General features: G+C 39.4%; 2 protein-coding genes across 7 annotated transcripts in view; one reads left to right on the forward strand and one right to left on the reverse strand.

Annotated features, from left to right (window-relative positions):
* The window catches only part of LOC126035293 (NAD kinase 2, mitochondrial-like), a 74,108-nt gene extending 52,176 nt beyond the window's left edge, over positions 1-21,932 (forward strand). For 4 of the 6 annotated variants that reach the window (XM_049793725.1, XM_049793728.1, XM_049793729.1 and 1 more), the window contains 7 exons: positions 1,550-1,686; positions 2,716-2,794; positions 13,671-13,814; positions 15,999-16,054; positions 16,138-16,191; positions 16,657-16,780; positions 19,051-21,932. In XM_049793725.1, the coding sequence (XP_049649682.1) occupies positions 1,550-1,686; positions 2,716-2,794; positions 13,671-13,814; positions 15,999-16,054; positions 16,138-16,191; positions 16,657-16,780; positions 19,051-19,189 (733 nt within the window). In that variant the 3' untranslated portion in view covers positions 19,190-21,932. Of the gene's footprint in view, positions 1-1,549; positions 1,687-2,715; positions 2,795-13,670; positions 13,815-15,998; positions 16,055-16,137; positions 16,192-16,656; positions 16,894-19,050 lie in introns of those variants that run through there. The other 2 variants (XM_049793726.1, XM_049793727.1) reach the window with 2 other exon arrangements.
* The window catches only part of LOC126035313 (uncharacterized), a 289,711-nt gene that overhangs the window by 152,691 nt on the left and 112,057 nt on the right, over positions 1-24,963 (reverse strand). The gene's annotated exons all lie outside the window — the stretch shown is intronic.

Below are 24,963 nucleotides of genomic sequence, written 5' to 3' on the forward strand. Positions count from 1 at the left end.
GTATTACTAAATGAAAAGGTACCTTCAAATCAAATATTCGGAGACTTAGAAAACAGAATATTTTAACTCTCCATCATGCTAAGTTGTTAAGGTAAAACTGGTAGTGTTGATGCACATAACTTCCCTTGATACTCTAGCCACTTCTAATGTTTTGTTGGATGTTATGTTATATTGTTGTTGCTGACACTCCTGTTGTTGCTCATTATGGAGCTGAAGCCTCACTAGAGTGAAACAGAAAGGATCTTCCTAGTTACTGTTTCAGAATAATAAGAACTGATATTCCTAAGCAAGGACCTGAATGGGTGTTTGGCTTGGCAGTTCCCAGATTTATTCGGACCTAAGGAAACTTTAAAATGGGTGGATAAGTGGATCAGCCTGTCTGAAAGAGCTTTTGGTAGCTCAGAGTTCCATAAGGATGGTGAGGTGCCAGAGACTGAAAAAGGGGGGGTTGTCTTTTCTCCTTGTCCTTATCCTTGAAGTGTGTGTCAGCCACTTTAGTGCAACAATCTGTGTAAGCACTTACCTTGTCCCATGAAACAACTAACAACATTGGTTTATAAAGGACAAACTATATCAGACTACCCATGTTTCTTTTTTTGATGGTAAACAGTGTAACAGGATCTCAGAATAGGGGTACAATAGGAGTACAGTCCCATTTTCTAATTTTATAGGGGTTTTGACATGAGTATTGTAAGGAAGCTAGTGACAATGAGGGAAAACTAGTAATGTATTCATATAATGTGTAAGTCTTCCTTGCTGTAATCTCATGAAACATGTAAGCTGGTTACTGTCACCTGGATATCAACAATGTGAACTGGGAAAAGATGTGCTCGAAACACTTCCTTGTGATTTGCTTTCTTAATCAAAACCATGATTACTATTTTTTATATAATATCTAAATTGTAAGAAGAAAAAGGAATTGATATCTTCTCTAGGAAAAAGGTAGAAAAATATGAATGATGTAATAGCTTAAGGAACAATGCCTTTTATATCCTTCTCTTTCTTAATTTGAACTCCTCTTAAGCATCCTAAAGTTCCTAGGCCAGGAGAGATTCTTAAAATGAGAGGATGCTTGTGGCCCTTATGTATAAAGAGGTGGATAGAGCTGCTTTTCTGGACGTCTGTGAATACAAACAAAAGATCGTAAAAATACAGCATGTATTGCTGTATAAATTCCTGAGAGCTTGTTGTTCTCAGACTCATTGTATCAGTCATGAATTCATAAGTTAGGATCACGTACCTAAAAAGATGGGTTGTTATGTATAATGTAATGTTTGTAGACTACTTTTGGCCAGTGTCCTCTTACTTTATGCATATAAAAAAGCATTAGGTAGCAAATTAGTAAGCGTAAAGTGTTTTACATTTTAGTATGATTAACTTTCTGAATTTAGAAGTGATAACAGAAGCTCTAAAACTTGAAATGTGACTTCAAATATATTTAACTTTTAATCTTAAGATGGTCTGCTTTGAGAGTGAAGACTCTCTGATCCTATCTAATTCTGTAACAAATATTTCAGCTACCGATACCATCTTCTTTCTCCTCTTTAAGGTGGCAGTGGCAGCAAAGAATCCGACTGTATCTTGAAGGAACTGGTATTAACCCTACCCCTGTAGACTTACATGAACAGCAGCTAAGCCAAGAGCAACACAGCAGGGCTCACATAAATGAAAGATTCCAGGATCAAAGTAGGTTAAAATCTGTGACAAGAATAATCACTTTGCTATGATAACTTGGAATAGGAGATAAAGTTTTGTAAGAGTTGAAGTATTTGAAGTCTGGTTGCTATATTTGAGAGGCAGGGAGAGATGGTTCTTGTCAGCTGAAGACCCAGACTAAGTGCTTTTGGTTTTTTTGTGTGGTTTTTTTTTTTTCTTTAAGAAGGGAGTATTTTTAGTTTCTATATGTTTATTCTGGACTGTAAACTTAGAACTAGTTTTCAGTATTAACAGTTAATTTATAGAGATGTTTTTAAATAGTATTATCTGCTGGCAAAATACCTGAACTCTTTTAAAATGGTATATCTTAGGGTCACTATAGACACTTCAGGTTACCACATGAATAATTTACCATGCGTTTAGCTGTTCCACACTAAAAGTGTGTGTGTGCGTTCTTAACTTGTGCTAAATTTGAGGTAGGTTACCTCAATTGAAAAAGCTGGCACAGACTGCTTGCAAGCAAATGAGCAATTAGAAGTTAGAATCTCTTCCTGGGTAATTCCTTGGTCATCAGACACCTTCAACTGTTTTCTTTATGATGGATTGAAGATGCACAGTTCTATCCTAAACCTGTGTCTAGCCCTGCATTTCCTCATTGAGAAGCCCTTAGTCAACACGAACAATTTGTTAATCTCCCTTAATTACCCTGTGGTATAAAGTGTAATTCTTTGAACTTTATCAGAAATGTCTGTTAAGTCACTGTCAGTGAATTTAACTAGGTTAGAGTGACAGAAGAGAAGACTTCAATCTGTCTGGTTGCCAATGAGGTTTTTTTGGGAAAGCAGTGTCTGAAAATAAGTGTCGTTGCCTTATTGACTTTGGTTCAAATACTTGTAGTCTCTAGTAAAGGGAAAAAGGTGAGTCCTTGAAAAAGATGGAGCGATAGGTCTAGAATGCAAACCCAGGCAGCAGAGTGTGTCCTCTAATGAGTTGTGAATTGTTTTTGAAAATTTGGGGTTTAGAGCCATGATTTATAACTGTTATATTCAATATCTGCAGGATCTGACATTTCTGGTCCACATCTTTTACCAGTGAGAGCACTCAATGAAGTCTTCATTGGGGAATCTCTTTCATCCAGGTATGTTTAATTGCTGCTTGTTACAGCAAGGCACAATTGACTTAATTTCTTTTTACGACATTGCAATGGGCAATCAGTGATGGGATGTCTTTGCTGTCAAATTTCTGTTCTAGTCCATGAATATATAACACTGATTGTATTGTTGCTGATTACAAAGTGTATATTCAGAGATTTAAGTGCAGTGATGGTAATTTCTGGTTTTCCACCTTCCTGTCTAGCCTTTCCATCTTTCATTATTCCTGGCTGCTTGCTTTCTTCTTAATTGTTTTATTCCTTTCCTGGCTATTTCTTACATAATCAAATACCTTCAATTACTGTCTTTATAGTGGATTGAAGATTTAAATATTCGTCCTTAAACTGTCTCCTCTCCTGCATATCTTCTTAAATATCTTTTAGCATGACCAAACTGAAATCCTAGTAACTTCTTCTTTCCCTGCCTTTCCGTCGTTAGAGGCAAAGGTATCAGCCTGCCTTTGGCTGAAGCTTTGTTATCATGGGAAAATGTCCAATACTTATTTCTTCTTTTTAAGAAACCAGTTTGTATCAGATCCTGGTACTGCATTATCTGGGATACCTTTGACTGTCCTGAAGATCAATGCATTTCTGTTAGCCAAACTATAACAAGAAGGATGTAGGGAATGTGATTGGGGCTGTGGGAAAGGAGTTAAAACATGATCCTTAGTCAGGACTTGACTGAATTTTTACTTGTATTTTATATTCCTTTTCCCTTTATTCTATGCGGAGAGTTTCGAGCAGGGAAGACACAGAACACTCAATATGAGATCCTGCAAGCGTCTTCAATCTTTATTTCTAACAGGGTTCTTTTATATGATTTCTGTAACATATGCCTACTAGTCATTCTCTTATTGGTTACATGATAAAAAGGTTACACTCACATACTGCACGTACTCGCGGTCATCAGCTACTTATTTTTACATTTCTTTAACCACAACTTCTCTTCACCAAGTTCCTTACTTTCGTCGCCGTCTTGTCTCAGCAGAAATCTTCTTGCTTGCACAGCACCTACACAGACTTGTGACCCTGTTCCATTAACCATTCCTCAACAATTCCCCCTTTTTCTTTTTGTTGAACAATCCAAACCTGCTTTACAACCGATTCTAAACCCTTCTTCATACAAAAAAAAGCACAACAAATGATAACAAATACAATAATAATAATAACAAAAAAACGAATGCCTTCCTTCATCAAGGTTTTTAACCAACCGGTAATTCCCCATTTCTCAAACCAGTCATCAACAGGATTTGCAACTACAATAAGCTTTTTCATGTTATCTTGCAACTGAGAAAGTTTCTTATGAATAGATTCAGAGTGATCAGAAAGATTCATACAACACATTCCTTCAAACTCTTCACAACCGTGTCCCTGTGCTAACAACAAAAAATCAATGGCAGCTCGATTTTGCAACAAGGTATGCCGTATACTATCAACATCAGTAATGAGTTCATCTATTATTCTAGAGGTAATATTAATTTGTTTTCCTGTCCAACAAGCTAGCCGCTTTAATTGGGTTAGTGCTTTGGCAGAGGCAACTTGAGGTGTAAAAAGAGATGCTAAAATAACAGTCGGACGCTCCCACAATTCCACATCATCTTTACATTCAGGTCCCAATTGATATATATCACGTCTGACACGTTTAGATTTGTGACTTATATTACTCATATCTAACAATTGATGAATGCTGGGGGCAAACAACGTTAATTTGCCAAGATAACATGGTCCCCCTTGTGCTTTTGCAGGTATGGCTGGCCAAGCACGATCCCCACAAATAAGAAATATCCCTGGTGGTAACATTTTTGCCTTTTTCACTTTGTCATACCCGGTTACGGGCCAGTTCCAACTATTACAATAACCAGTAATGTTATAATACCAAAAAGATTTAGGGGTAATCCAGATACTATCATTTCTCGGCTTTTCAGGTTTAAAGTTTTTGATTTTAACCAAATCTTTACCTTGATAATTTCCGAAAGTTAAACAATATTCTCCAGGTATAGACCCCAAAATATCAAGTTCCTGAGGTTCTATACCAGTAACATTCAATTTTTTAATAATGTTATATGTCTGGGCTCCTAAAGGATTTATGGAGATATTTAATATGTCACACCAATTGTATCTGATTAATCCAGACCAAATGGTACAGAAATCAGTCTTTGCTTGATTTAGATCATCATAAATTTTGGTTGTCGTCCAAGGCTCAAATCCTTTCATGCTTTTTAAAGGGACCCCAATTAAACACGTACGAAACGGATCAGACGGGGTAGCTAATGATAGACAAAATGAATCCTGTCCTGTCTCGTTAGCCCAAGTAATCCACATATTCTGTCGAAGGTCAATCTTGTGAAGGTTTCCCAATCCCTTTCCTAAGACAACAGACAGTATGATTAAAATCTTCATCCCGGTTATAATTCTATCCATTTTCTGTTATAAACAAGTGGAGATTCAAAATTGTTAGTAATGATTAGACAGTCTATAGTTCTATTTACAAACCAGGCGTCTCAGTAGAAATGTCGTTTACAGCTGGTCTAGTCCACCTGGACGGAATCCACTGTAACCCTGTTGGGGTAAGTACACACATGTGACCTCTTCCCTGATAAACAACTTCAGCTGGTTCTTGCCAAATCCCAGTCTTCAAATCTCTATATTTAACCTTAATTTTTGGCAACTCAGCAGACTTTGTTTTTGGTTTTATATCATGAACCCAGGCTGCAGGCTGATCTTGCCCAAAAATGCAAAGATGATTCAAAGTAAACAATGTACGAGCTAGGCGTTCTTGTATATCCACAATATCATCATTCTTTTCTAAGTATCGTTTTAATACTTGATGTGTTCTTTCTATAATAGCCTGACCAGTGGGCGAGTGTGGTATACCTGTTACATGTTTCACCCCCCACATTTGCACAAATTTTTGAACTTTCGTACTGGTATATGCTGGACCATTATCAGTTTTAATTTCTTGAGGCACCCCCATAACAGCAAAACACGTAGTAAGATGTCTAACCACATGGAGTGCCTTTTCTCCAGCCTGAGCTGTGGCCCATACATATTTACTGTAGGTGTCAATGGTTACATGGACATATTTTAAACGCCCAAATCCATTTACATGTGTTACATCCATCTGCCATAGTTCATTTGGACCAAGACCCCTGGGGTTTACTCCTATTCCCAAACCTGGACCAAAATGGCTACATTTTGGACAGCTTCGTACAATACCTTTAGCCTCATCTATGGTAATTCTGAATTGTTTGAACAGTCCCTTGGCATTTTGGTGAAAGGCTTCATGTGCCTCACGAGCCTTCACAAACTCACTTAGAGGTACAGTCAAAGATACCAATTGATCAGCCTTCTGATTACCTTCACCTAAACCTTCTGACCATTTATGACTTCTAATATGAATCATGCAATACGGTTCTGACCGTTGATGCACGGCAGATTGAAGTCGCCGTAATAGTTCAAACAATCTAGGATTGTTAACCTCTTTTATCCTTGCTCCTTCTATTCGGTATACTATTCCAGCCACATATAATGAATCAGAAACAACATTAATTGGTTCATTTATCCACTTAACAAAGGTCCATACGACTGCTGACAATTCTAACAATTGCAGCGAATCTCCTTTTTCTGCTGCGATTATCTGATGACTCCACTGTCCATTCACTTCCCAGGTGACAGCTGCTGTCTGTGATTTTTTACCCGCATCTGTATAAACAGTTAATGCATTTTTGATAGGAGCTTCACTTCTCTTTGGTTTTTCAATCCATTCTGTTCCAGACATCCATTTTAGTACTGGACTTTTTAAAGGGCTCAAATTGATAGGCACACCTTGGGTTAATAAACTTAATTGTAACATTTCCGAATGTTGTAACCACCAGTCCAAATCTTCTCGCCAAATTGGGAGATAAATTGTTCCTGGTTCTTTACCCAAAATCTGTAACAATCGCGTTCTACCTTTACGAATTAACTCTGCCAAATTTTCTTCTTTTTGTTGTATCGTCTTTTTTGGTTGTAAAGACGTAAAGAGCCACTCTAAGACCCGAGGCTCCCTCTTTTTCTTTTTACATTGGGTTAATGTACCTATGAACTGATTTTTGGAGTGTAAGATAGTGAGATCGACAGGTAAATCTGGATCAAAGCGGTCCACCATACGAGATGTAATAACAGTGGAGATGTTTTTTATTGTCTCTTCTTGCAGACTTGATAATTTCACTGGTAAGGACGGATCAGTTCCCTTTAACAAAGGTCGTAAAATTTGTAACTCCTCATTGGTAATTCCCACTATTGGTCTCAGCCACTGTAAGTCTCCTAGCAGCTTTTGTGCATCGTTCAAGGTTTTGACATCAGTCTGTATTTCTAGTTTTTGTGTCCGTATCTGGGAATCTGTAATAAGCCATCCTAAATATTTCCACACTGGTTGACGCTGTATCTTTTCTGTTGCAATTTTTAGGCCATGCTTATATAATGTCTCTTCAAGATATTGTTCCTGGTTTGTAGAAAATGGTTGTTGTTGGGCCAACAAAATATCATCCATATAGTGATATATTATTGTCTTGTCCCAGGTTGATCGGATTTCTTTCAGGGCATTGTCCACAAAAAGTTGACATAAAGTAGGACTGTTTTTCATGCCTTGTGGAAGTACAATCCATTCAAATCTGCGAGCTGGGGCAGCTCGATTAACCGATGGTAACGTAAAAGCAAAGCGCTCAGTGTCTCTGGGATGTAAGAAGATGGTGAAAAAACAGTCTTTTAGGTCAATTATTAATAAGTGCCAGCCTATCGGTAACATAGCTGGGCTAGGCATTCCCGGTTGAAGTGCTCCCATGGCTTGCATCTGATCATTGACTGCTCTGAGATCATGTAATAGCCGATATTTGCCCGATTTCTTCTTGATAACAAAAATGGGTGTATTCCACGGGCTAGTTGAAGGTTTAATATGTCCCAATGCTAATTGTTCATCTACCAACATTTCTGCTTGTTCCAGACTTTCCTTCTTTAGCGGCCACTGTTCGATCCAAACAGGTTCATCATTTGTCCAAACTAAAGGAATCGGGAAAGTCCAATCAGTGACCGCTCCTAAAAAGGTGACTCAGTTGTCAATCTTACTCCTAACTGGAGAAGGATATCTCGCCCAATCAGGGCTGAAACTCCATGAGGCAAGGACATTACAGTAATTGTGGCATTGGTTTTTCTTCCATCCAGATAAACTACAATCCTATCCTGACTTTGTTGAATACTAACTGTTCCTCCAACTCCTTCCACGCCTCCAGCAACAGTCCTTGTTGGCCATGATTTTGGCCAAGAATGTCTGCTAATGATAGAAATATCAGCTCCAGTGTCCAACAAAGCTTGTAAAATAACTCTCTCCCCTTTATTTTCCAGAGTGACTGTTGTTATCGGTCTTTCTGTGAGAGGCATGGATAACATCACTAAGCCTCCTGTCGAGCCGAATCCTCTGTCACCTCTAGTTTGTTGATTTCCAGTTGTCATTCCCTTAGTTAATTGTAACAATGGCACCAACTGTGCTATCTTGCTTCCCTTCGGTATAACAATTGGAGGAAACAAAGTTTGTGCTACAATATAGATTTCACCTTCAAAGTCACTGTCTATTACTCCAGGTAGCACAAATATTCCTTTTATTCCACTTGATGAACGTCCCAACAGCAATGCCCCTTGTCTTTCGCCATTTATAATTATTGGTCCGCATACTCCTGTAGCAATCCTTTGTGGTTTAGTGTCAATAAGTGCAACATCTACTGCTGTTGCCAAGTCCAATCCGAGGCTGCCATGTGTTGCTGGGGATAGTTGTCCTGCTGAGATGAGTTGAGATGTGGCTCTGGAGCTGGTGTAGGGTGGTCCCTCAATGATGCTGGAGCCGCGATTGGTGTCCTCGCGCTGCGACCCCTCGCGCTCGACGTCCCGTTTCCCGATCGACGGCACGCAGTGGTACTGTGGGTGTCTTGCCGGCAGTTCTGGCACCAAACTCCTGGCTCCCTACACTGTTGTCTCTTATGACCCAGCTTCCCACATCTATAACACTTAAACTTTCCACCCCTACTATCACTAAAGCCTCTATTGCCCCCTAATGGTTTTAAAGGTGCAAGGGCGGCTGCAAAGGCTTGCTGTTGTTGTTGCTGACCTTCAATTAACTTTTCCCCTAGTTTTTCTAATGATTCCACTAACATTGCCTGTGGACCTACAGGGACCTTGCTCATACGGTCTAACATTAGTTCAATTGGCGCATCAGCTGGCAAGGTAACCAATACAGCTCTGGTGGCAGCGTTACAGTTTTCCAAGGCACATTGTTGCAACAGTGCAGCTTTTAGAGCCGGAGGCATATTTGCCTTATTCAAGGCTGCTGTGAGCCTATCCACAAAGGCTGCAAAGGGCTCCTGGGTTCCCTGTTTGATTGACATATATGATGGAGTGGCTGGAGCTTCCCTTACGTTTGACAGGGCTTCCCGAGCCAAACGCATGGACTCCAGACATTTCTCGGGACCCATTTCCATCTGCATTGTCACATGTGCAAAGGCTCCTGTGCCCATCAATTGATCCACTGTAACGTCAGCCAACGGGTCCCCGTGTGCCCGTGCTGTCTGAGCCGAGATGTCACACAACCTTTGCCAGTGTGCATGCCACAACAATAACTGTGAGGGGGTTAATGCCATACGAAATACCCCTTTAACATCTTCTGGTGTTAATACATGTGTATTCCAAATGTAATTTAACAATTGTTGGACTGGTTCACTTTGTACCCCTGATTCATTGACTGTTGCTCGTAACTGCATTAACAGTTTCCAGTCTAAAGCATGATAGGCAGCTTGCTGACCTCCTGGTACAGGTGTAAAAATAACCGGCAAAGCCTGCATACCAGTGGCAGCAGCAACTACTTCAAAATTTCCTTCAGCTGCAGCATGAGTAGCTAATGAGCTCCAGTCTATTCTTGATAGCTGTTTTTTGGCAGCCGCTTTCCCGCTAGAAGATATAGATAACTTTTCTAACTGTGTCATGGGTGGAGGATCAGGAAACTCCATCTCCTCCTCCTCCTCCTCCTCCTCTGCAGCCTCCTCATCACTTAACAAAGGTGCAGTAGGTTCTGGAGGAGTAGGAGACGGTGATCTCACTGGCCCCTTCACCGTAACTGATGCACAGGTATTAGGAATTGCATCATATCTGTAATCCATTGTAATTTTCCCAGGTTCTCTATCTGTTACCCCCTTGCTGGGCATTTCTTCCTTTAGGGTTTTTGTTGCCACAGCAGCTACTTTCTTTTCACAATGATATCTCTTTAAAGCATTTATGGTTTCTCTCCATGGTTTCAATAATTTCTTATATTCCTTACTTTCCTTCTTTTCATCTATAATAGCATCCCATAACATATCTCCATATTTTCTCCATTCATCTACAGAAAACAATTGCCCGGGATCCCCAAAGAATCCTTTGGCTGTGCCTAGTGCTACCAGCCCTGCCAACTGTTTAACACAATTGGCTCCTTTCTTTTCTAAAATTCTTTGTAATAATTGTAAAGCTACCTCTTTTTCCATATTTCCTTTCTCCTTTGACGTACGCTGGCCAGCGTTTTCAATGCAGCACTTCCGAAGAGGAGGTAGCGGACGGACGGCGAAGAATTCTTAGAATCTCCAGACGCGGCTTCTCTGTGCCCGCACAAACAAGCTTTCGTCCCCTGCTGGCTGCACGGCAGGACTTTTCCGTCGATCTGCTCCTCTCCGCTGGTTTCCACAGGGAAGGTGTAAGTCTCTGTTGGTCTCTGGTGTTCCTGAGTCCTTGTGGGTCCCTGTTGGTCCCTGCAGTCCCTGTTCGGGCGCCACTTTGCGGAGAGTTTCGAGCAGGGAAGACACAGAACACTCAATATGAGATCCTGCAAGCGTCTTCAATCTTTATTTCTAACAGGGTTCTTTTATATGATTTCTGTAACATATGCCTACTAGCCATTCTCTTATTGGTTACATGATAAAAAGGTTACACTCACATACTGCACGTACTCGCGGTCATCAGCTACTTATTTTTACATTTCTTTAACCACAACTTCTCTTCACCAAGTTCCTTACTTTCGTCGCCGTCTTGTCTCAGCAGAAATCTTCTTGCTTGCACAGCACCTACACAGACTTGTGACCCTGTTCCATTAACCATTCCTCAACAATTCTATATCTATCTATCTTTTTTTTTTTTTTAAACTTTAATGTGTAACGTAGTCTTGTGTTTGTACAGCGCCTGGGACACTGTGTTTGCTGCTGGAAGCAGTATAAGTGTTCCATGAGTGCTTTATCTTCCACCTGGACTGCAACTTCAGACTGGCAGAAGGAATTAGTCTCAGAGATACAAATTTTGCTCTCTACCAAATCAAACCTACTTTTATTAAGATTCTAGAAAAGTTTCTTTAACATACAGTGATAGAGGAACACAAAGCTCCTTTCCAACACTTTACAATAGCCCTCTACTTCTGAATGTCACAAATACATTGTGGTCTTTGATTCCAGTATATTTGAGAAGCATGGGGGAACACAGTGCCTGTAGGAACAAATCTCTAGTAATAAATTTTGTGTTAATAGAGCCTTACTCTTGAAGACTTAAATAATGATGTCACTGTATTGGTTTTGTGTGGCAAGGTTTTGGTGGGGGAGGGGTGGTTACAGGGGGTGGCTTCTGTAAGAAGCTGCTGGAAGCTTCCCCTGTGTTCGAGAGAGAGCGAGCCCATACCAGCCGGCTCTAAGACGGACCCGCCACCGGCCAAGGCCGAGCCAATCAGTGATAGTGGTAACGCCTCTGTGATAACATTTTTAAGAAGGAAAAAAAAACGTTGGGACAGGGAGAAACAGCCGCTGGAGTGAGAACATGTAAGAGAAACAAGCCTGCGGACACCAAGGTCAGTGAAGAAGGAGGGGGAGGAGATGCTCCAGGCGCCAGAGCGAAGATTCCCCTGCAGCCCGTGGTGAAGACCCTGGTGAGGCAGGCTGTCCTCCTGCAACCCAGGGAGGTCCACGGTGGAGCAGATATCCACCTGTAGCCCGTGGAGGACCCCATGCCGGAGCAGGTGGGTTCCCGAAGGAGGCTGTGACCCCGTGGGAACCCTGCGCTGGAGCAGGTTCCTGGCAGGACCTGCAGATCTGTGGAGAGAGGAGCCCACACTGGAGCAGGTTTTCTGGCAGGACTTGTGACCCCGTGAGGGACTCACGCTGGAGGAATGTGCTCCTGAAGGATTACACACCGTGGAATAGACCCATGCTGGAGCAGTTCGTGAAGAACTGCAGCCCGTGGGAATGGCCCACGTTGGAGGAGTTCGTGGAGGACTGTCTCCCATGGGTGGGACCCCACGTTGGAGCAGGGGAAGAGTGTGATGAGCCCTCCCCCTGAGGAGGTGAAGCGGCAGAAAGTAACGTGTGATGACCATAAACCCCATCCCTGTCCCCCTGTGCCGCTGGGGGGGCTTGGTGGAGAAATCTGGGAGTGAAGTTGTGCCCGGGAAGAAGGGAGGGGTGGTGGGAAGGTGTTCTGAGATTTGATTTTATTTCTCATTACCTTGCTCTGGTTGATTTGTAATAAATTGAGTTAATTTTCCCAAATTGAGTCTGTTTTGCCCGTGATGGTAATTAGTGAATGATCTCTCCTGTCCTTATCTCAACCCGCAAGCTTTTTGTTATATTTTTCTCTCCCCTGTCCAGCTGAGGATGGGGGAGTGAGAGAATGGCTTTGGTGGGCACCTGGTGTTCAGCCAGGGTCAACCCATCACAGTCACACAGATGAACCTTCTGTAAGGTTCAAATACACAAGTGTTCTGTATATTAAGACAAAATGACTCTAGGTGCTTCTTCCAAGGACTTATTCTGCATGTCAGTTAAACAAGGAAATTGAAGGAAAAAAACCCTTTCATACTCAGCTTGCAAAAATTCTTAAACTGAATCAAGCTGTGCATCTGTGTTCTTAACTTGCTTCCAGTTCTTTAATCTTCCCATCTTCTCAAGAGTGAGTACACACAATGCTCTTGGTTATTAAGAGCCTAAATTGTTTGACACCAAACATGGAAGAGGTGTATTCTTACTCAATCCAGACTGAAGTTCATCACCTAAAACAGCTCAGTAAGCTACTTTTACTAAAAAGGGTGAAACTCAGTCGTGCCAAACACAGTGAATGTGGCATTTTTCTAAGAGGGTATCTATTAATCTGAAGACTATATCATACTGTTTGGTTTAGGCACTATGAACATCAACAACTTTAGTTCATAAATATACACCTGGATGTTATGAAGCTTATGGAGAGAGATTGTCTGGTTGCCATAGGCAGAATGATGATTGTACCCCAAGACTTACTACATTTGAGTTTTAGGAAGAATTTTCCCTGGAGAGAACCTTAAGCCTGCTAAGTGTTGTAAAACTGTGTGAAGAATCACAGTGGATTTTTAATTACTGAAGTGATAAAGAATTCAGCTTGAAGCCATGCTATTACTTACTGATGTTGGAATTCCTTACCTCTTAGTGTTCCCTGGTGTAATTTTTTGAGACCCAATCACAGCATAAACACAGTTTATGTGATAGTTCAACAATTATGCAAGGAAGGTAATGTATTTGTAGTTTTATTTATAAGTCCAGAAAACCCTGCTTATATACAAAGCTATTCCCATATGAGTTCTTTGCATGGCATTTCATTTGTAAAAGTAGCTGCAGAAAAACTGCCTAAAAGCTCATGCTGCAAATCACTTTTGTCCATTATAAAAACTGCTATAAAACAGTGAATCCAAAGTGGCTGCCAAATTGGAAACACTGTACAAAGCCTGTGAAATTGTCATCCAGATTTGAAGCTAGCCCCTCAAAATGTTTGTGCCTGATAAGGCTGTGTATTCTGTCTTATTCAGGGAGAACTTTAAGTCCTGCAAACCAAGTTTTAAATTCTCGCTTCATAGGGCCTCCTATTATGAGATATCAGTTGATGATGGTCCTTGGGAAAAACAGAAGAGTTCAGGGCTTAATGTGTGTACTGGAACAGGATCAAAAGCATGGTAAGTACATGTTGCTGCTTTGATATAAAATATTGTTTCAGATAAGCAAAATAGGTCCATCTAGCTTAAGCATTTTGTCTGTACTGAGACTCTCTTAAGCTATGGGTGAGTCAGTGCATGTCAGTTATGTCCAAATATTCTCACTGTTGGTATGGTTCAAAGCTGCCTCAGGTGTATGAGAAGAGCAGAGCACCCCTCACTTGTAGGTATGGAAAGAAGAGTTGAAAGGATGAGGAGTTGAGGCATTGAGACAGAAGTTTACCTTAGGTGTAATTTTGGTGAAAGAGTTGCATGTCCCACGTGGAGATGAATGGTTAGAGGTGGTGAGGGAGAGACTCTTCTCTGTCTGACTTGCAGAGCATATTGGGGTGTGGGGATGGTGGTGTCTGAACTACTCTTGTTGGCTAAAATTAAAATGTTTAGATGAAGTACCTCAGAAAACTCCTATAAAAATCTAAGCTTTAAGAAGAATTGGGGAAACGTACTTGGAAACAGTATTAAATGTTCTCTGGCACATCTACTGTCCATTCTCTTTCCAAGCCTCTTTAAAATTTAATTGAAAGGGCACAGTCTCTTTGCCAAAATATTCCCCTTAAAGATGGGCATATCTAAGTGGAGCTGTGCTAGCTTAATCAAAGGGGTAAATTTTCTTAACTTCAGTTTAAACAAGCTGCAGTACTGTCTAATCAATTTAGTTTTGAGATGAGAGATGTGTGCAGTGAGAGCCTCTTTCATTTGGAAATCTGGCTGTGCTTATAGTTTAAAGTTGTACAACAGGCCCTGGATTTATGTGACAAGCTAAGATGAACTAAACCCAAAGCTTTTAATGAAATTAAAAAATGAATATTCATGCTGTAACCATGGTTACTGGGGTTTACTCTTCTTTGTAATTCAGAATTTTGTATTCAGTCAGCATAACTTGGTCCTGGAGGCTGCCAAGGATGAAATTGGCAGACTGCTAGGGGAACTTTCCTAGTATTTAGTACCTTGGGAACTTATAGTCTTAGTTCAAAGCTGTTCTTATGCATTTCATTTGATTATACATTCCGTACTCAGTAATCCCAGAACCAGGGACCAAATTCCAGGATTGCCCATCTTCATTGCTGTAATCAGTGTGTACTGCTGGACTTTTCTAAACTTGAGGCCAAGCCTCAATGGGGTGATCTTCCTTAGCTTGTGGGTTAGGGGCTCTCTTGGGATTTCAGACCTCCTCGGCCTGAGATGCATTTAAATGTCCAAGTGCTTCCTTCAGCTGTCAAAACTTACATAAAAGGATATGTAGTTGAGAGAGAATGATTTCATACTGTGCATCTCCATTTCTCCCAAGCATCTGTTCAGGCTTGCAGGTAGGCAGTGAGTGTAAGAGGAAGAGCTTTGAACAACCACTCTCAGCTCTGTAGTCTGTCAGATGTATAGTGGATGTCTGTTGCAGTCTGCGGTATTTTACTGCCACAACAGAAGTGCTGGGCTGAGACCTGGGCAACTGAGATGTTCACAGTACTTCTGCATGGAGGCTGTGATTAGTACCTAATCCCTTTTGATCCTGGGTACAGGAGGAAGACTTTTATTGGAGTTTAGACTTGGTTCAGACTGAGGCTTTATGCTGACTTGTCATGCATCCAAATGTGGCAAATGCAAAAGTGTCTAACTGTTCCTTTTTTATATACACTGATTCTTGTGAGATTCAAGCCCACACCTTATGGTATGGACAGAGAGGCATAATATTTGTAAAGAAGTGTTGGGTCCCATATATTAGAACTAACAGAAGGAATTAATTAGCAAGAGGTGGATAGAAGGGATAAAAATACATAATCTGTTGAACTGTCATGTTTCAATTTTTCTAATGCAGACTTAAATCACCAATTATTGGGGTTTTAAGGCAGGAGGATTACTGATAAGGAGACTACAGCCTGTGTATCATGCTTTTTTTCCCCTTAAGACTTTACTTAATGGTTTATTAAGGTTTACAAAACCACAGGTAGATGTCAAATCAAGAGTTACTTTAAGGCATTTTTTTGGAGACTGATGTCAGCTCACAGTTAATAGCATTCTTTATTTATTTTTTCTTCTTGTTACGGAGCCTGGTTCTTCATCTGTATGCAAGATTTTTTTGTTTTGTTTTGTTTTGTTTTCCCCTCCCAAATTGTATTGCTTAGCAAACAAGACTTCTACTTCTCTGTCTAGGTCCTATAATATTAACAAGGTAGCAAATCAAGCTGTTGAAGAGATCCTTAAGACTGGTGAGTGAAGAGTGTGGCACTACTGGCTAAGTTTATATAAAGATACTCCTATCTAACTGGGGCTCTTTCTCTTGGCTCAACAGCTAAAAAGCATGGAAGCTTGAATATGCCATTGAACACGGAACTAGTACAAAAAGGTTAGTGAAAAAGGCAAGATTTCTTTAAGGTATCATAATTTTGACCAGTTCATTTTGATAGTACTCTAGTACTCAGCGCTGCTTTCAGTATTTTAGTGCTCTTGCAATATTAGTCTTTCTTACAACCATTATTTAGTAGGCACATTTGGTGAAAAATGTCTGACTCAATATGAAAGCACTTATTTAGATTTTCATATGTATAGATCTTCAGGAGAATTTCAGTTCTCCTAAGATTTGAAACAGTACTTAATCACATGAAGAGGGCTGGTGAGTGTTAGTCATGCAATAGAACTGAAAGGAATCTTCTGTAAAATTAAATTATTTTGAAGGTGAAGGCTATCAAACATCTGGCAAGACTCAATATTCCCTCTTGATAGGGAAGCTGCTCTTTTCTGGAGGAATGTGTGTTTCTGAGAATAACTAATTTTCTCTGCAAAAACTAATGGCTGATTTCTCTATTTACAGTAACAAATGATTTCAATGACTCCCTGCTCTACAGTCCAGAAGAACCAAAGATGTTTTTCAGTATTCGAGAGCCTATTGTAAACAGAGTTCTCTCAAGTAGTCGGCAGCGTGGCTTCTCTTCAAAGTAAGTGTTGGCTGCAGCAGTCACTGAAGAGTTATTTCATTCTGTGTGTTTGTCAAAGTATGAGTAATCCAGGAGTTTCACTTGAAGTGTTTCAACATCCAGTTTGTGTTTTGAGGGGCTTTTGAGTATTGTCCTCATAAGAATAGGAAGAAAGTTTCCAAGTTGGGTTATGCTTTTTTAATGTTTGATCCATGCATAGTCTTACAGAATAAAATAATCTCACTGTTCCCAGTTTTGGGTGTGTGCCATTTCCCCAAGTATGAGACAGGCATTGACAAACTGGAGTGAATTCAGGAAAGGGCCACTGAGAGGATTAGGGGTCCAAAACACATAGTGTATAAGGGAGAGACTCAAAGGGTGCTTTTGTTTAGCCTGGAGGAGACAAGACTAAGCAGGGGGAATCCAGTTGCTGTCTTCAGCTACATAATGGATGGTTACAGAGGAGGCTGAGTTAAACTCTTTTCAGAGCAGAATATGAAGCAACAGCCATGATTTTATGGGATGTAAGATTCTGATAAAAATAAAAGGAAAAATTTTTCACAGTAAGGATGGTCAGGCAGTAGAATAGGTTACCCAGAGATTGCGCTATTACTGTCCTTGTAGATAGTAAAAATTTGACTGGGCAAGGCCCTAAGCAACCTAACCCGTCTTTCAAGTAAGGCCTGCTTTGAGTGGAAAGAGACTCAAATTCCACTCCTTTTGAGCCACATCAGTGTTGCAAAAACATTTTATGACCTGGTAATAAAGGACATCTCTGTCTACAGGGGCTAAATATTATGATATTAGAGGCCTACTGTGTATGAGTCATGTCTTTAAATGTTTACTGCTTCTTAGTCATTTTGATCTGGGAGGTCTCAAGGGTGAGAAAATCTTAAGAGACTGTAAGAGGAGAGGCTAAAATAGGAACAAATAATTGCATTTTCATCCATGGGTTCTCCAGGACTAAGTCTTGTCTTATTTGGAGTCCTCAGCATATGCTGTAAAAACTATATTGGAGCAACAAATGTCTGCATACCTATGAGGGATATCTGCCCATTTTTCCTTTTTGGAGTAGAATTTGCTGCCTGTCACGGTTGGTCTTTAGCTTTTGATACTAGAGATCTCCCCTCTGTTGTTCTTTATCTTTTTTGACATAGTAGCTGCCCAGAGTGAAATGGAGTGGAGCATGCCTCCACGTTCTTCTGCAGTATCCAGACTTGGCTGTGTTTTAATGATGTGCAGACCAATTAAGCTTTGACACTGTGGCCATGCTTCCCAGCTTTCCATATTTATGATAGATGTGTCTTCATGAATATTTAAGTCACTGGATAACTGTTGATTAAATTTTGGAGATCAGAAGATTGTCTAGACCAAGGCCTAAGTCAGGAACAATCAAGCACATCCATGTGAGACTGAAGTCTTGCAGCTGCTCTGGCATCACTACTAGTTCCCATCTAGCAATATGAAAAAAGTTTGGAGAACTCTTCATTTAATAGTGTTTTCACTTTCTACATATTTGAAAGGATAAATCCCAATGGTTGAGTTAATTTTCTTTTTAAAGGTAAGTGAAGAATATGGTTGTTAGCTTTATTCTGTCTTGTCTAGCTGTAGAAGAGCTGCCTTAAATTTTATAAGCTTAAATTTATTAGCTTAAAGATATAGTAGTAAAACTCTAATATTGACAGTAATATGCTGCCATACCTATTCATGATGTTGCCTGGTAAGCATTCTGACCTTCAGCTTTGTGTTTGAAGTGACTTTCCCTTCTCTTTGTGAATGATTAATGTAACAAAACAGACTATATTAATATCCAAATTATTTGAATCTCAAGCATTGCTAGTTGAAACTGCATGTTCCACTTAACATGAAGACCATACACTAGAATTGTAAATTAATATAAAACTTTTCTGTGAAAGATTAAGCAAATCACTATTAAATGGGATAATCAGTAGCTTGCTTAAAAATACACCTAAACTGCCGCTTTCAATATCAAGTGTTATGTTACAGGCTGTTCTCAAACTCTTGGAGTAATAGTCTCTATTTGAACAGGTCCTTCAGTTCTCTCTGGACTCTTTGCTATGTCTATACAAAGTACTGATAGGTTGGGGGATGCTAGTGCTTAGTACTATGCTAAATCCTTCTCTAAGCATACTCCTGTGTGATTAAGCATTTACTGATCCACACAAAGGAATGTCCAAGAACCAGTCTCATTGTTCAGATAAGTGTTTGTGTGAAATACCTAATTTTTTAACAGCTATTTTGTAAAAACCTATTTTTTTGGGGTTTTGCAGAGTCTGTGTGCGTTCCCGTTGTTGGGATGCATGTATGGTTGTAGATGGAGGAACATCTTTCGAGTTCAATGATGGGGCAATAGCTTCAATAATGATTGATACAGAGGATGCATTGTGCACTGTTCTGCTGGAAGAATGAAGGACCCTAGTGTCTTCTGCTGAAACAATTCTGGATCCAGAGAGGGAACTTCTGGAGATAGCACATCACAATGCTGCATTAAGTTGGAAGTTGACTTTTTTGGATGCAAGAGCATTTGGAGGAAGGTTGAGATGCTTTTCATTCTTTCTGTTGGGGAAATCTTAGCCCGATATTTAAGCTCTTTTTGCATCTGGTGTAAAGGAAATATATTTGAAGTCTTACCTCAACATTTTTAACCCATAAGGCAAACATAAAAGAACATCTTTTCAAACACAGGTACATGGGTTTAAGTATTAAGTCAGTAGCATTAAATATTCAGATGCACAGTTTTTTATTAAGTCTGGGACTGATGAAACTAAACACCTTCATACATTTCATGCATATACTTTTATAGAAAAGTTGACTGTCAATCTAGCGATTTGATGAAAGGATATGTAGATTTTGGTAAGTCCTGCTGTTGACGTAATCAAAATGGAAATACAAACCTTTTGTATGCTTTTCAAAGAATTTTATAACTCTCTAGTTTCATACAACTTGTGACATGCTTTTTTTTTTTTTTTTCCTCTTCCAGTATTTTTTTTCTACTTTGTAGGTTTACATCAAAAGTAAAGTCTGGCTTAATTTCTAGAAGCTCTTTTCACATCTTGAATGAGGTAGCTCTTACCTTTTCTCTTTGGATAGAGAGGGACTTGAAACCCAAGGGTTTTCTTGAGACCTTTAATAGGAATATACAAACTATAGAAAATATGTTGAAGTAAGATATACTCCTTCACTGAATGGATTAGCTGGCTAGCAGGTGTTCAGTCACAGTAGTGTATGCAGGTGGCTATCCTTAAGAAAGATATTTGGCCTTAAGAAGTTGAATGATTTGGAATTTTAGGTTCTGAGTTTCTTTATATAACTGAAGAAGAATGGGATGTGCTGGGTGCTAGTTAGTAGTTGGAGCTCAAGTTAATACCTATATGTCTCCCAGTTTTCCAAGTATGAGTTTAACTTCTCCAGAAAGTTTAATTTTACAATCCTGTGCTGAATTCTACTGATATTTAATTGGAAAAATATTTTAATTTTATATGCCTCTGTTGCAAGTTGATAATGGAAAAAAAAGCTCTGATTATAGAAGAGGAAGTGACTTTTTAGATAATGTTTTAGACAAACTGTGAACTTTGCCTTTGAAAGTTTGTGCTGATTAATGCATAGATGAGAGGGCAGATTTTGACAAAATGAAGACTACTACAGCAGGAACTCTTCTGCAACATGACTTGAAACAAATTTATTTTGTCTTGTCTACTACAGATCTATTTCCAAAAGTGAGTTTTCCTCAAACTACTTTTGAGTGAAGAGATTCCTGTAACAAAGGTTCTCAGGTCTAATGGGAATGTTCTCCAATGTGGCCAATCTGTATTTATTACCAATCACAAAATGTAAACTGACCTTTATAGGTGGAAGAAGTGTATAAAGGGTTATGGGGTTTTTTTGCTTCTACTACTATATTACTATTTACTACTTTAGTTTTTGTATTCACTCTGAAACAGAATTTGGAGGAAATAGATTTGACCAGACCATTCAATTTTAGAAAAATGTGACACTGATGGAGCTTTTTTGAATAAGTTATCATTGTTTGTATACATTTCACCTTTTAAGTGTGCTGCAGATTGAGTTATTTACAGTATCTGCTTGAGTCATCTGGATTGCAGACCAGAAGGGGAAAATCAAAGTAGCCAAATATTCTTTCAAAACTTGGTAAGTTCAGGAACTATCAGAATAAAGCTCTTAATGTCTAAAATAATCTGTAAAACTGGCCTAAAGGTGAAGATGCAAAAGACTAATCTTTCTTTAGAAAGTTGGCTGCACAGAGATTAGGGTGTTTTAGTTAATCCATCTATAACCAGTTAAGGACAATTTATGTGCCTCTGTCTAATACACTAGTCAATATGCTGTTAAGATAAAAAAAAAACCTAACCAAACAACACCCCACACACCACACCCCCCCCCCCCAATGCCAGTAACACTAATTTATGACTTTCTAGGACTTTACTACTGTGTTAGATCAGAGGTTTAGGTATCGAAAATGTCTTTGAATACCTGCATAGACAGATTTATGGCAGAAACTCTTTCCCCTACTTATTTAGATGCATTTGTGTGCTGTAATGTTTTAATGGAGACTGATTAGTCTGATCAGGGTGTATACCTCTTAAAGATGTCTCTCATTCCTTATTCTGAATGCTGAGACTAAAAAGGCAATGTTTTCAAGCCCTAGAGACCCAAAGTATGATCTGGTTTAGGGTTTAGTAAGAGATTTCACAGTTCAATTCCTAACTATTACTTAGGAAAATGGAAACCTGACCTACTCATGAGTGGCCTCTACTGGTTTTGTGTCTGTATTTAACTGCACTTCTGTTGAAGCATTTACTGGTGAATGCTTGATTTAAATAACTAGGATGATTCAGAGATCTATAATAGATAAACAGTAAGCAGCTACCTTTTTTTTTAAAGACTTGTAGAATCCTTTTTAAGGATCCTTTATTACAGAGGATTGCAATACAGACAACTTACCTGGTAGACAGTGTTCTGTGAAAGGACTGAGTATTGGTTTAACACCGATTTAATCTGACTGGACTGGCACTGAACTCTGTACCTCTTCTACCTGCTGAATCAAATCCATGGTTTCTTCATTTAGTGCCAGTCCACAATTCTGTGTTCTGCTAAACTAGACCTGTCATTCTTTGCTTTTTTTAAAAAAAGAAAGTGGTGTTTATACATTATGTAATAAAAAATAAAAACTTAGATACATGAAGCTGTCTTGTGCCTTATTTCAACTTTCAAAAATGTTTCATGTGTTCAGCTTCCTCTTGCTTACTATGCAGTTTGTTTTAAATAATGGTTTCTAAGCCTTCATGCTTTCTTTCCATAGGTAAAATACAGAGACTTATCTATGTGGCAGTTTTTGGTATGGATTGCTTGGAGCTACCAACTAACCTGTTCAGTTAGGAAAAGGTCAGTGCTGCACCTTACTCAGAGGACTTCCATTATGTGTTTGCTACAGCTGCCATTGTAACAAATCTGCAATAGAAATGTTTGTCCTCTTTCAGCACTGAACCTGGTATTTAAAAAAAACAAGTTCAGGACTATTCCTCCTAGCTAAAGCCATGTTACTATCCCAATTTTGTACAGGGTTTTAAAGCAGTCTGTTGAATGCTACATGTATTGGTGATACCCTGTCCTTTAAACCACCATTGTTTAAACACTCCTTTTTTTTAACCCATGACACAAAGTTGGTGGCAGGTCAGGGAAAGTGTCCTCCCATCCATCAGTTTTGTCCAATAGAGCAATACCTTAGATCTTTTTTAAATACAAGAAAAGTTGTATGGGGTTACATTGTGTATAGGGAGAAGAAGAATTTACAATAGTGCTGTGCTGCAAAGATTTACTCTTTTTCTTGAAGTAATTTAAGGCATAAACCTAAGGCTGCAAACTGAAGCAGTAGACTATCTGGTATCCTCCAACCTCTCATTGCTTCTCCACTCCAGATTTCACAAGGTAGGTCATCCATTAACCCCTTTGTAAGGAGCACAAGCTGATTAGTGATTTAAGTGTTACTTACTCCCTGTTAAATTTAATTAATCCTGTGAGGATTCTATTGTCCTATGAGGAGTGGCTGAGGACTCAGGATTTGTCTAGTTTGGAGAAAAGGAGGCTGAGGGGTGACCTCATTGCTCTCTACAGCTTCCTGAGGAGGGGAAGTGGAGAGGGAGGTGCTGATCTCTTCTCCCTGGTATCCAGTGACAGGATGCATGGGAATAGTTCAAAGCTGTGTCAGGAGAGGTTCAGACTGGACATTAGGAAGCATTTCTTTACAGAGAGGGTGGTCAAACACTGGAACAGGCTTCCTAGAGAGGTGATTGATGCCCCAAGCCTGTCAGTGTTTGAGGCATTTGGACAATGCCCTTAATAACATGCTATAACTTTTGGTCAGCCCTGAAGTAGTCAGGCAGTTGAACTAGATGATTGTTGTAGGTCCCTTCCAACTGAAATATTTTATTCTTAAAAAAAAAAAAAAAAAAAGCTTAGAACAGATTGATAAGATAATGCTGTATTTGCTCTACTATAGGAAACCAAGTTAAATATCAACTTCTAATATTCATACAATCTTTCCACAGTAATTAATCTGTTCTATACTACCAAATGTTTATTCCTGAGCTCTTTTCTTCAAATTGAGATGGGGAAACACTACACCTATGCAACAGCCCTACAGTAATGCTGTAGTGTAACCTTAAACATCCATGAATAAATTTATCACTTCCTTACTGCAAGTACATTCATGCCCTACCTGTGCTTACAGGGTACAAGTTTTGCCTTAGGACTTCTCAACTAATGCTTATACCTGCTGGAACATTCCAGGCTTATGCAGGAGGACACTGATGATAACTTTAAAAAAACCCAAACAACACTAACCACCACAGTCTAGTGTTACAGATTAAAGTAGTAAATTTATACTAAAATGATAATAAACATAAGCTATTATAAAATAGCACCAAGGGACCTATTCTTTCATTGTTCTTATTCTGCAGTCCCAGGTTTTGTTGTTGGTCTGAGATCTAGAACCATTTGAGCCCTCTTCCTGCAAGACTTCTGCCAGTTTACTAGTTGCAGTTGAAAGATTCATTCTTTAAAAAAAGTTTTATCTGAGATCACATTCAAACTCACAGAAGCTACATTAATGTTCTGTAACATTTAATCAGAAAACCTACCAGCATAACATGAAACAATTGATAACTATCATCTACTTTTACCCATGCTTATTCTAAATGGGCTTTTCAGCCTATATTTTGCTAATAATAAAGAATGCTAAAAATAGATGTTATCTTTGTGGCTTGGTAAAGAAAAACTTCACTATAGCTCCTTTATACTGCTTCTTACTTCCTTCAACTACAATCACTTGTTAGTTAATAAATCCTATATGTATGTAACATTTATGCTGAGGTAACAGAAATCTTAGTTACCTGCTCCAGATTAGGTCATGCCAAATAGCAAATCTTTTGTAGGTTTAGCATAGAAAGCATTTTCTGGTTGTGCAATCCTACATAATCATGAATTATTGCTATATAATTATTGCGCAAAAATAGAATTGGCAATCCTCTGAACCATAAGGATTTAAGGGCTAGCTGCACAGGTCTTCTTACCTTAGATCTAAATGGATAAGAGAAGGACATCTTTCCACCAGTGTTTTAACATCTGAACACGTCACACACAGTCAGCCCATCTTTCAGTAACGAGATGAACATGCTTTATACAGCCTATTCACTTCCATGTACGTTCATTTACATCTTCTCTACTGGAACCCCACGTTTGAAACAAAACTTTTTGTTAAAAAGATATACATTTAGACTTACAGCATATAGTCTGCCTATCAAGATACCTTACAGGTACTTTTTTAAATCCTCAGCAAAACAGATCCATTTAGTCCAAAGAAATATCCTCAAAAGTCAGTTGCACCATGTGGTGGGTTGACCCTGGCTGGGTGCCAGGTACCCACCAAAGCCTCTCTATTACTCCCCCTCCTCAGCTGGACAGGGGGTAGAAAATATAACAAAAGGCTCATGGGTCAAGATAAGGACAGTTTAATAAAGTGAAAGCAAAGGTCGCGCGTGAAAGCAAAGAAAAACAAATGATATAATTCTTTACTTCCCATCTGCAGGCAATGTCTGTCTACTTCCTGGAAAGCAGGGCTTCAGTACGCGCAGTGGTTGCTCCGGAAGACAAAAATGCCCCCCTTC

This window comes from Accipiter gentilis, chromosome W, assembly GCF_929443795.1.
Source record: "Accipiter gentilis chromosome W, bAccGen1.1, whole genome shotgun sequence".
NCBI lineage: Eukaryota > Metazoa > Chordata > Aves > Accipitriformes > Accipitridae > Astur > Astur gentilis.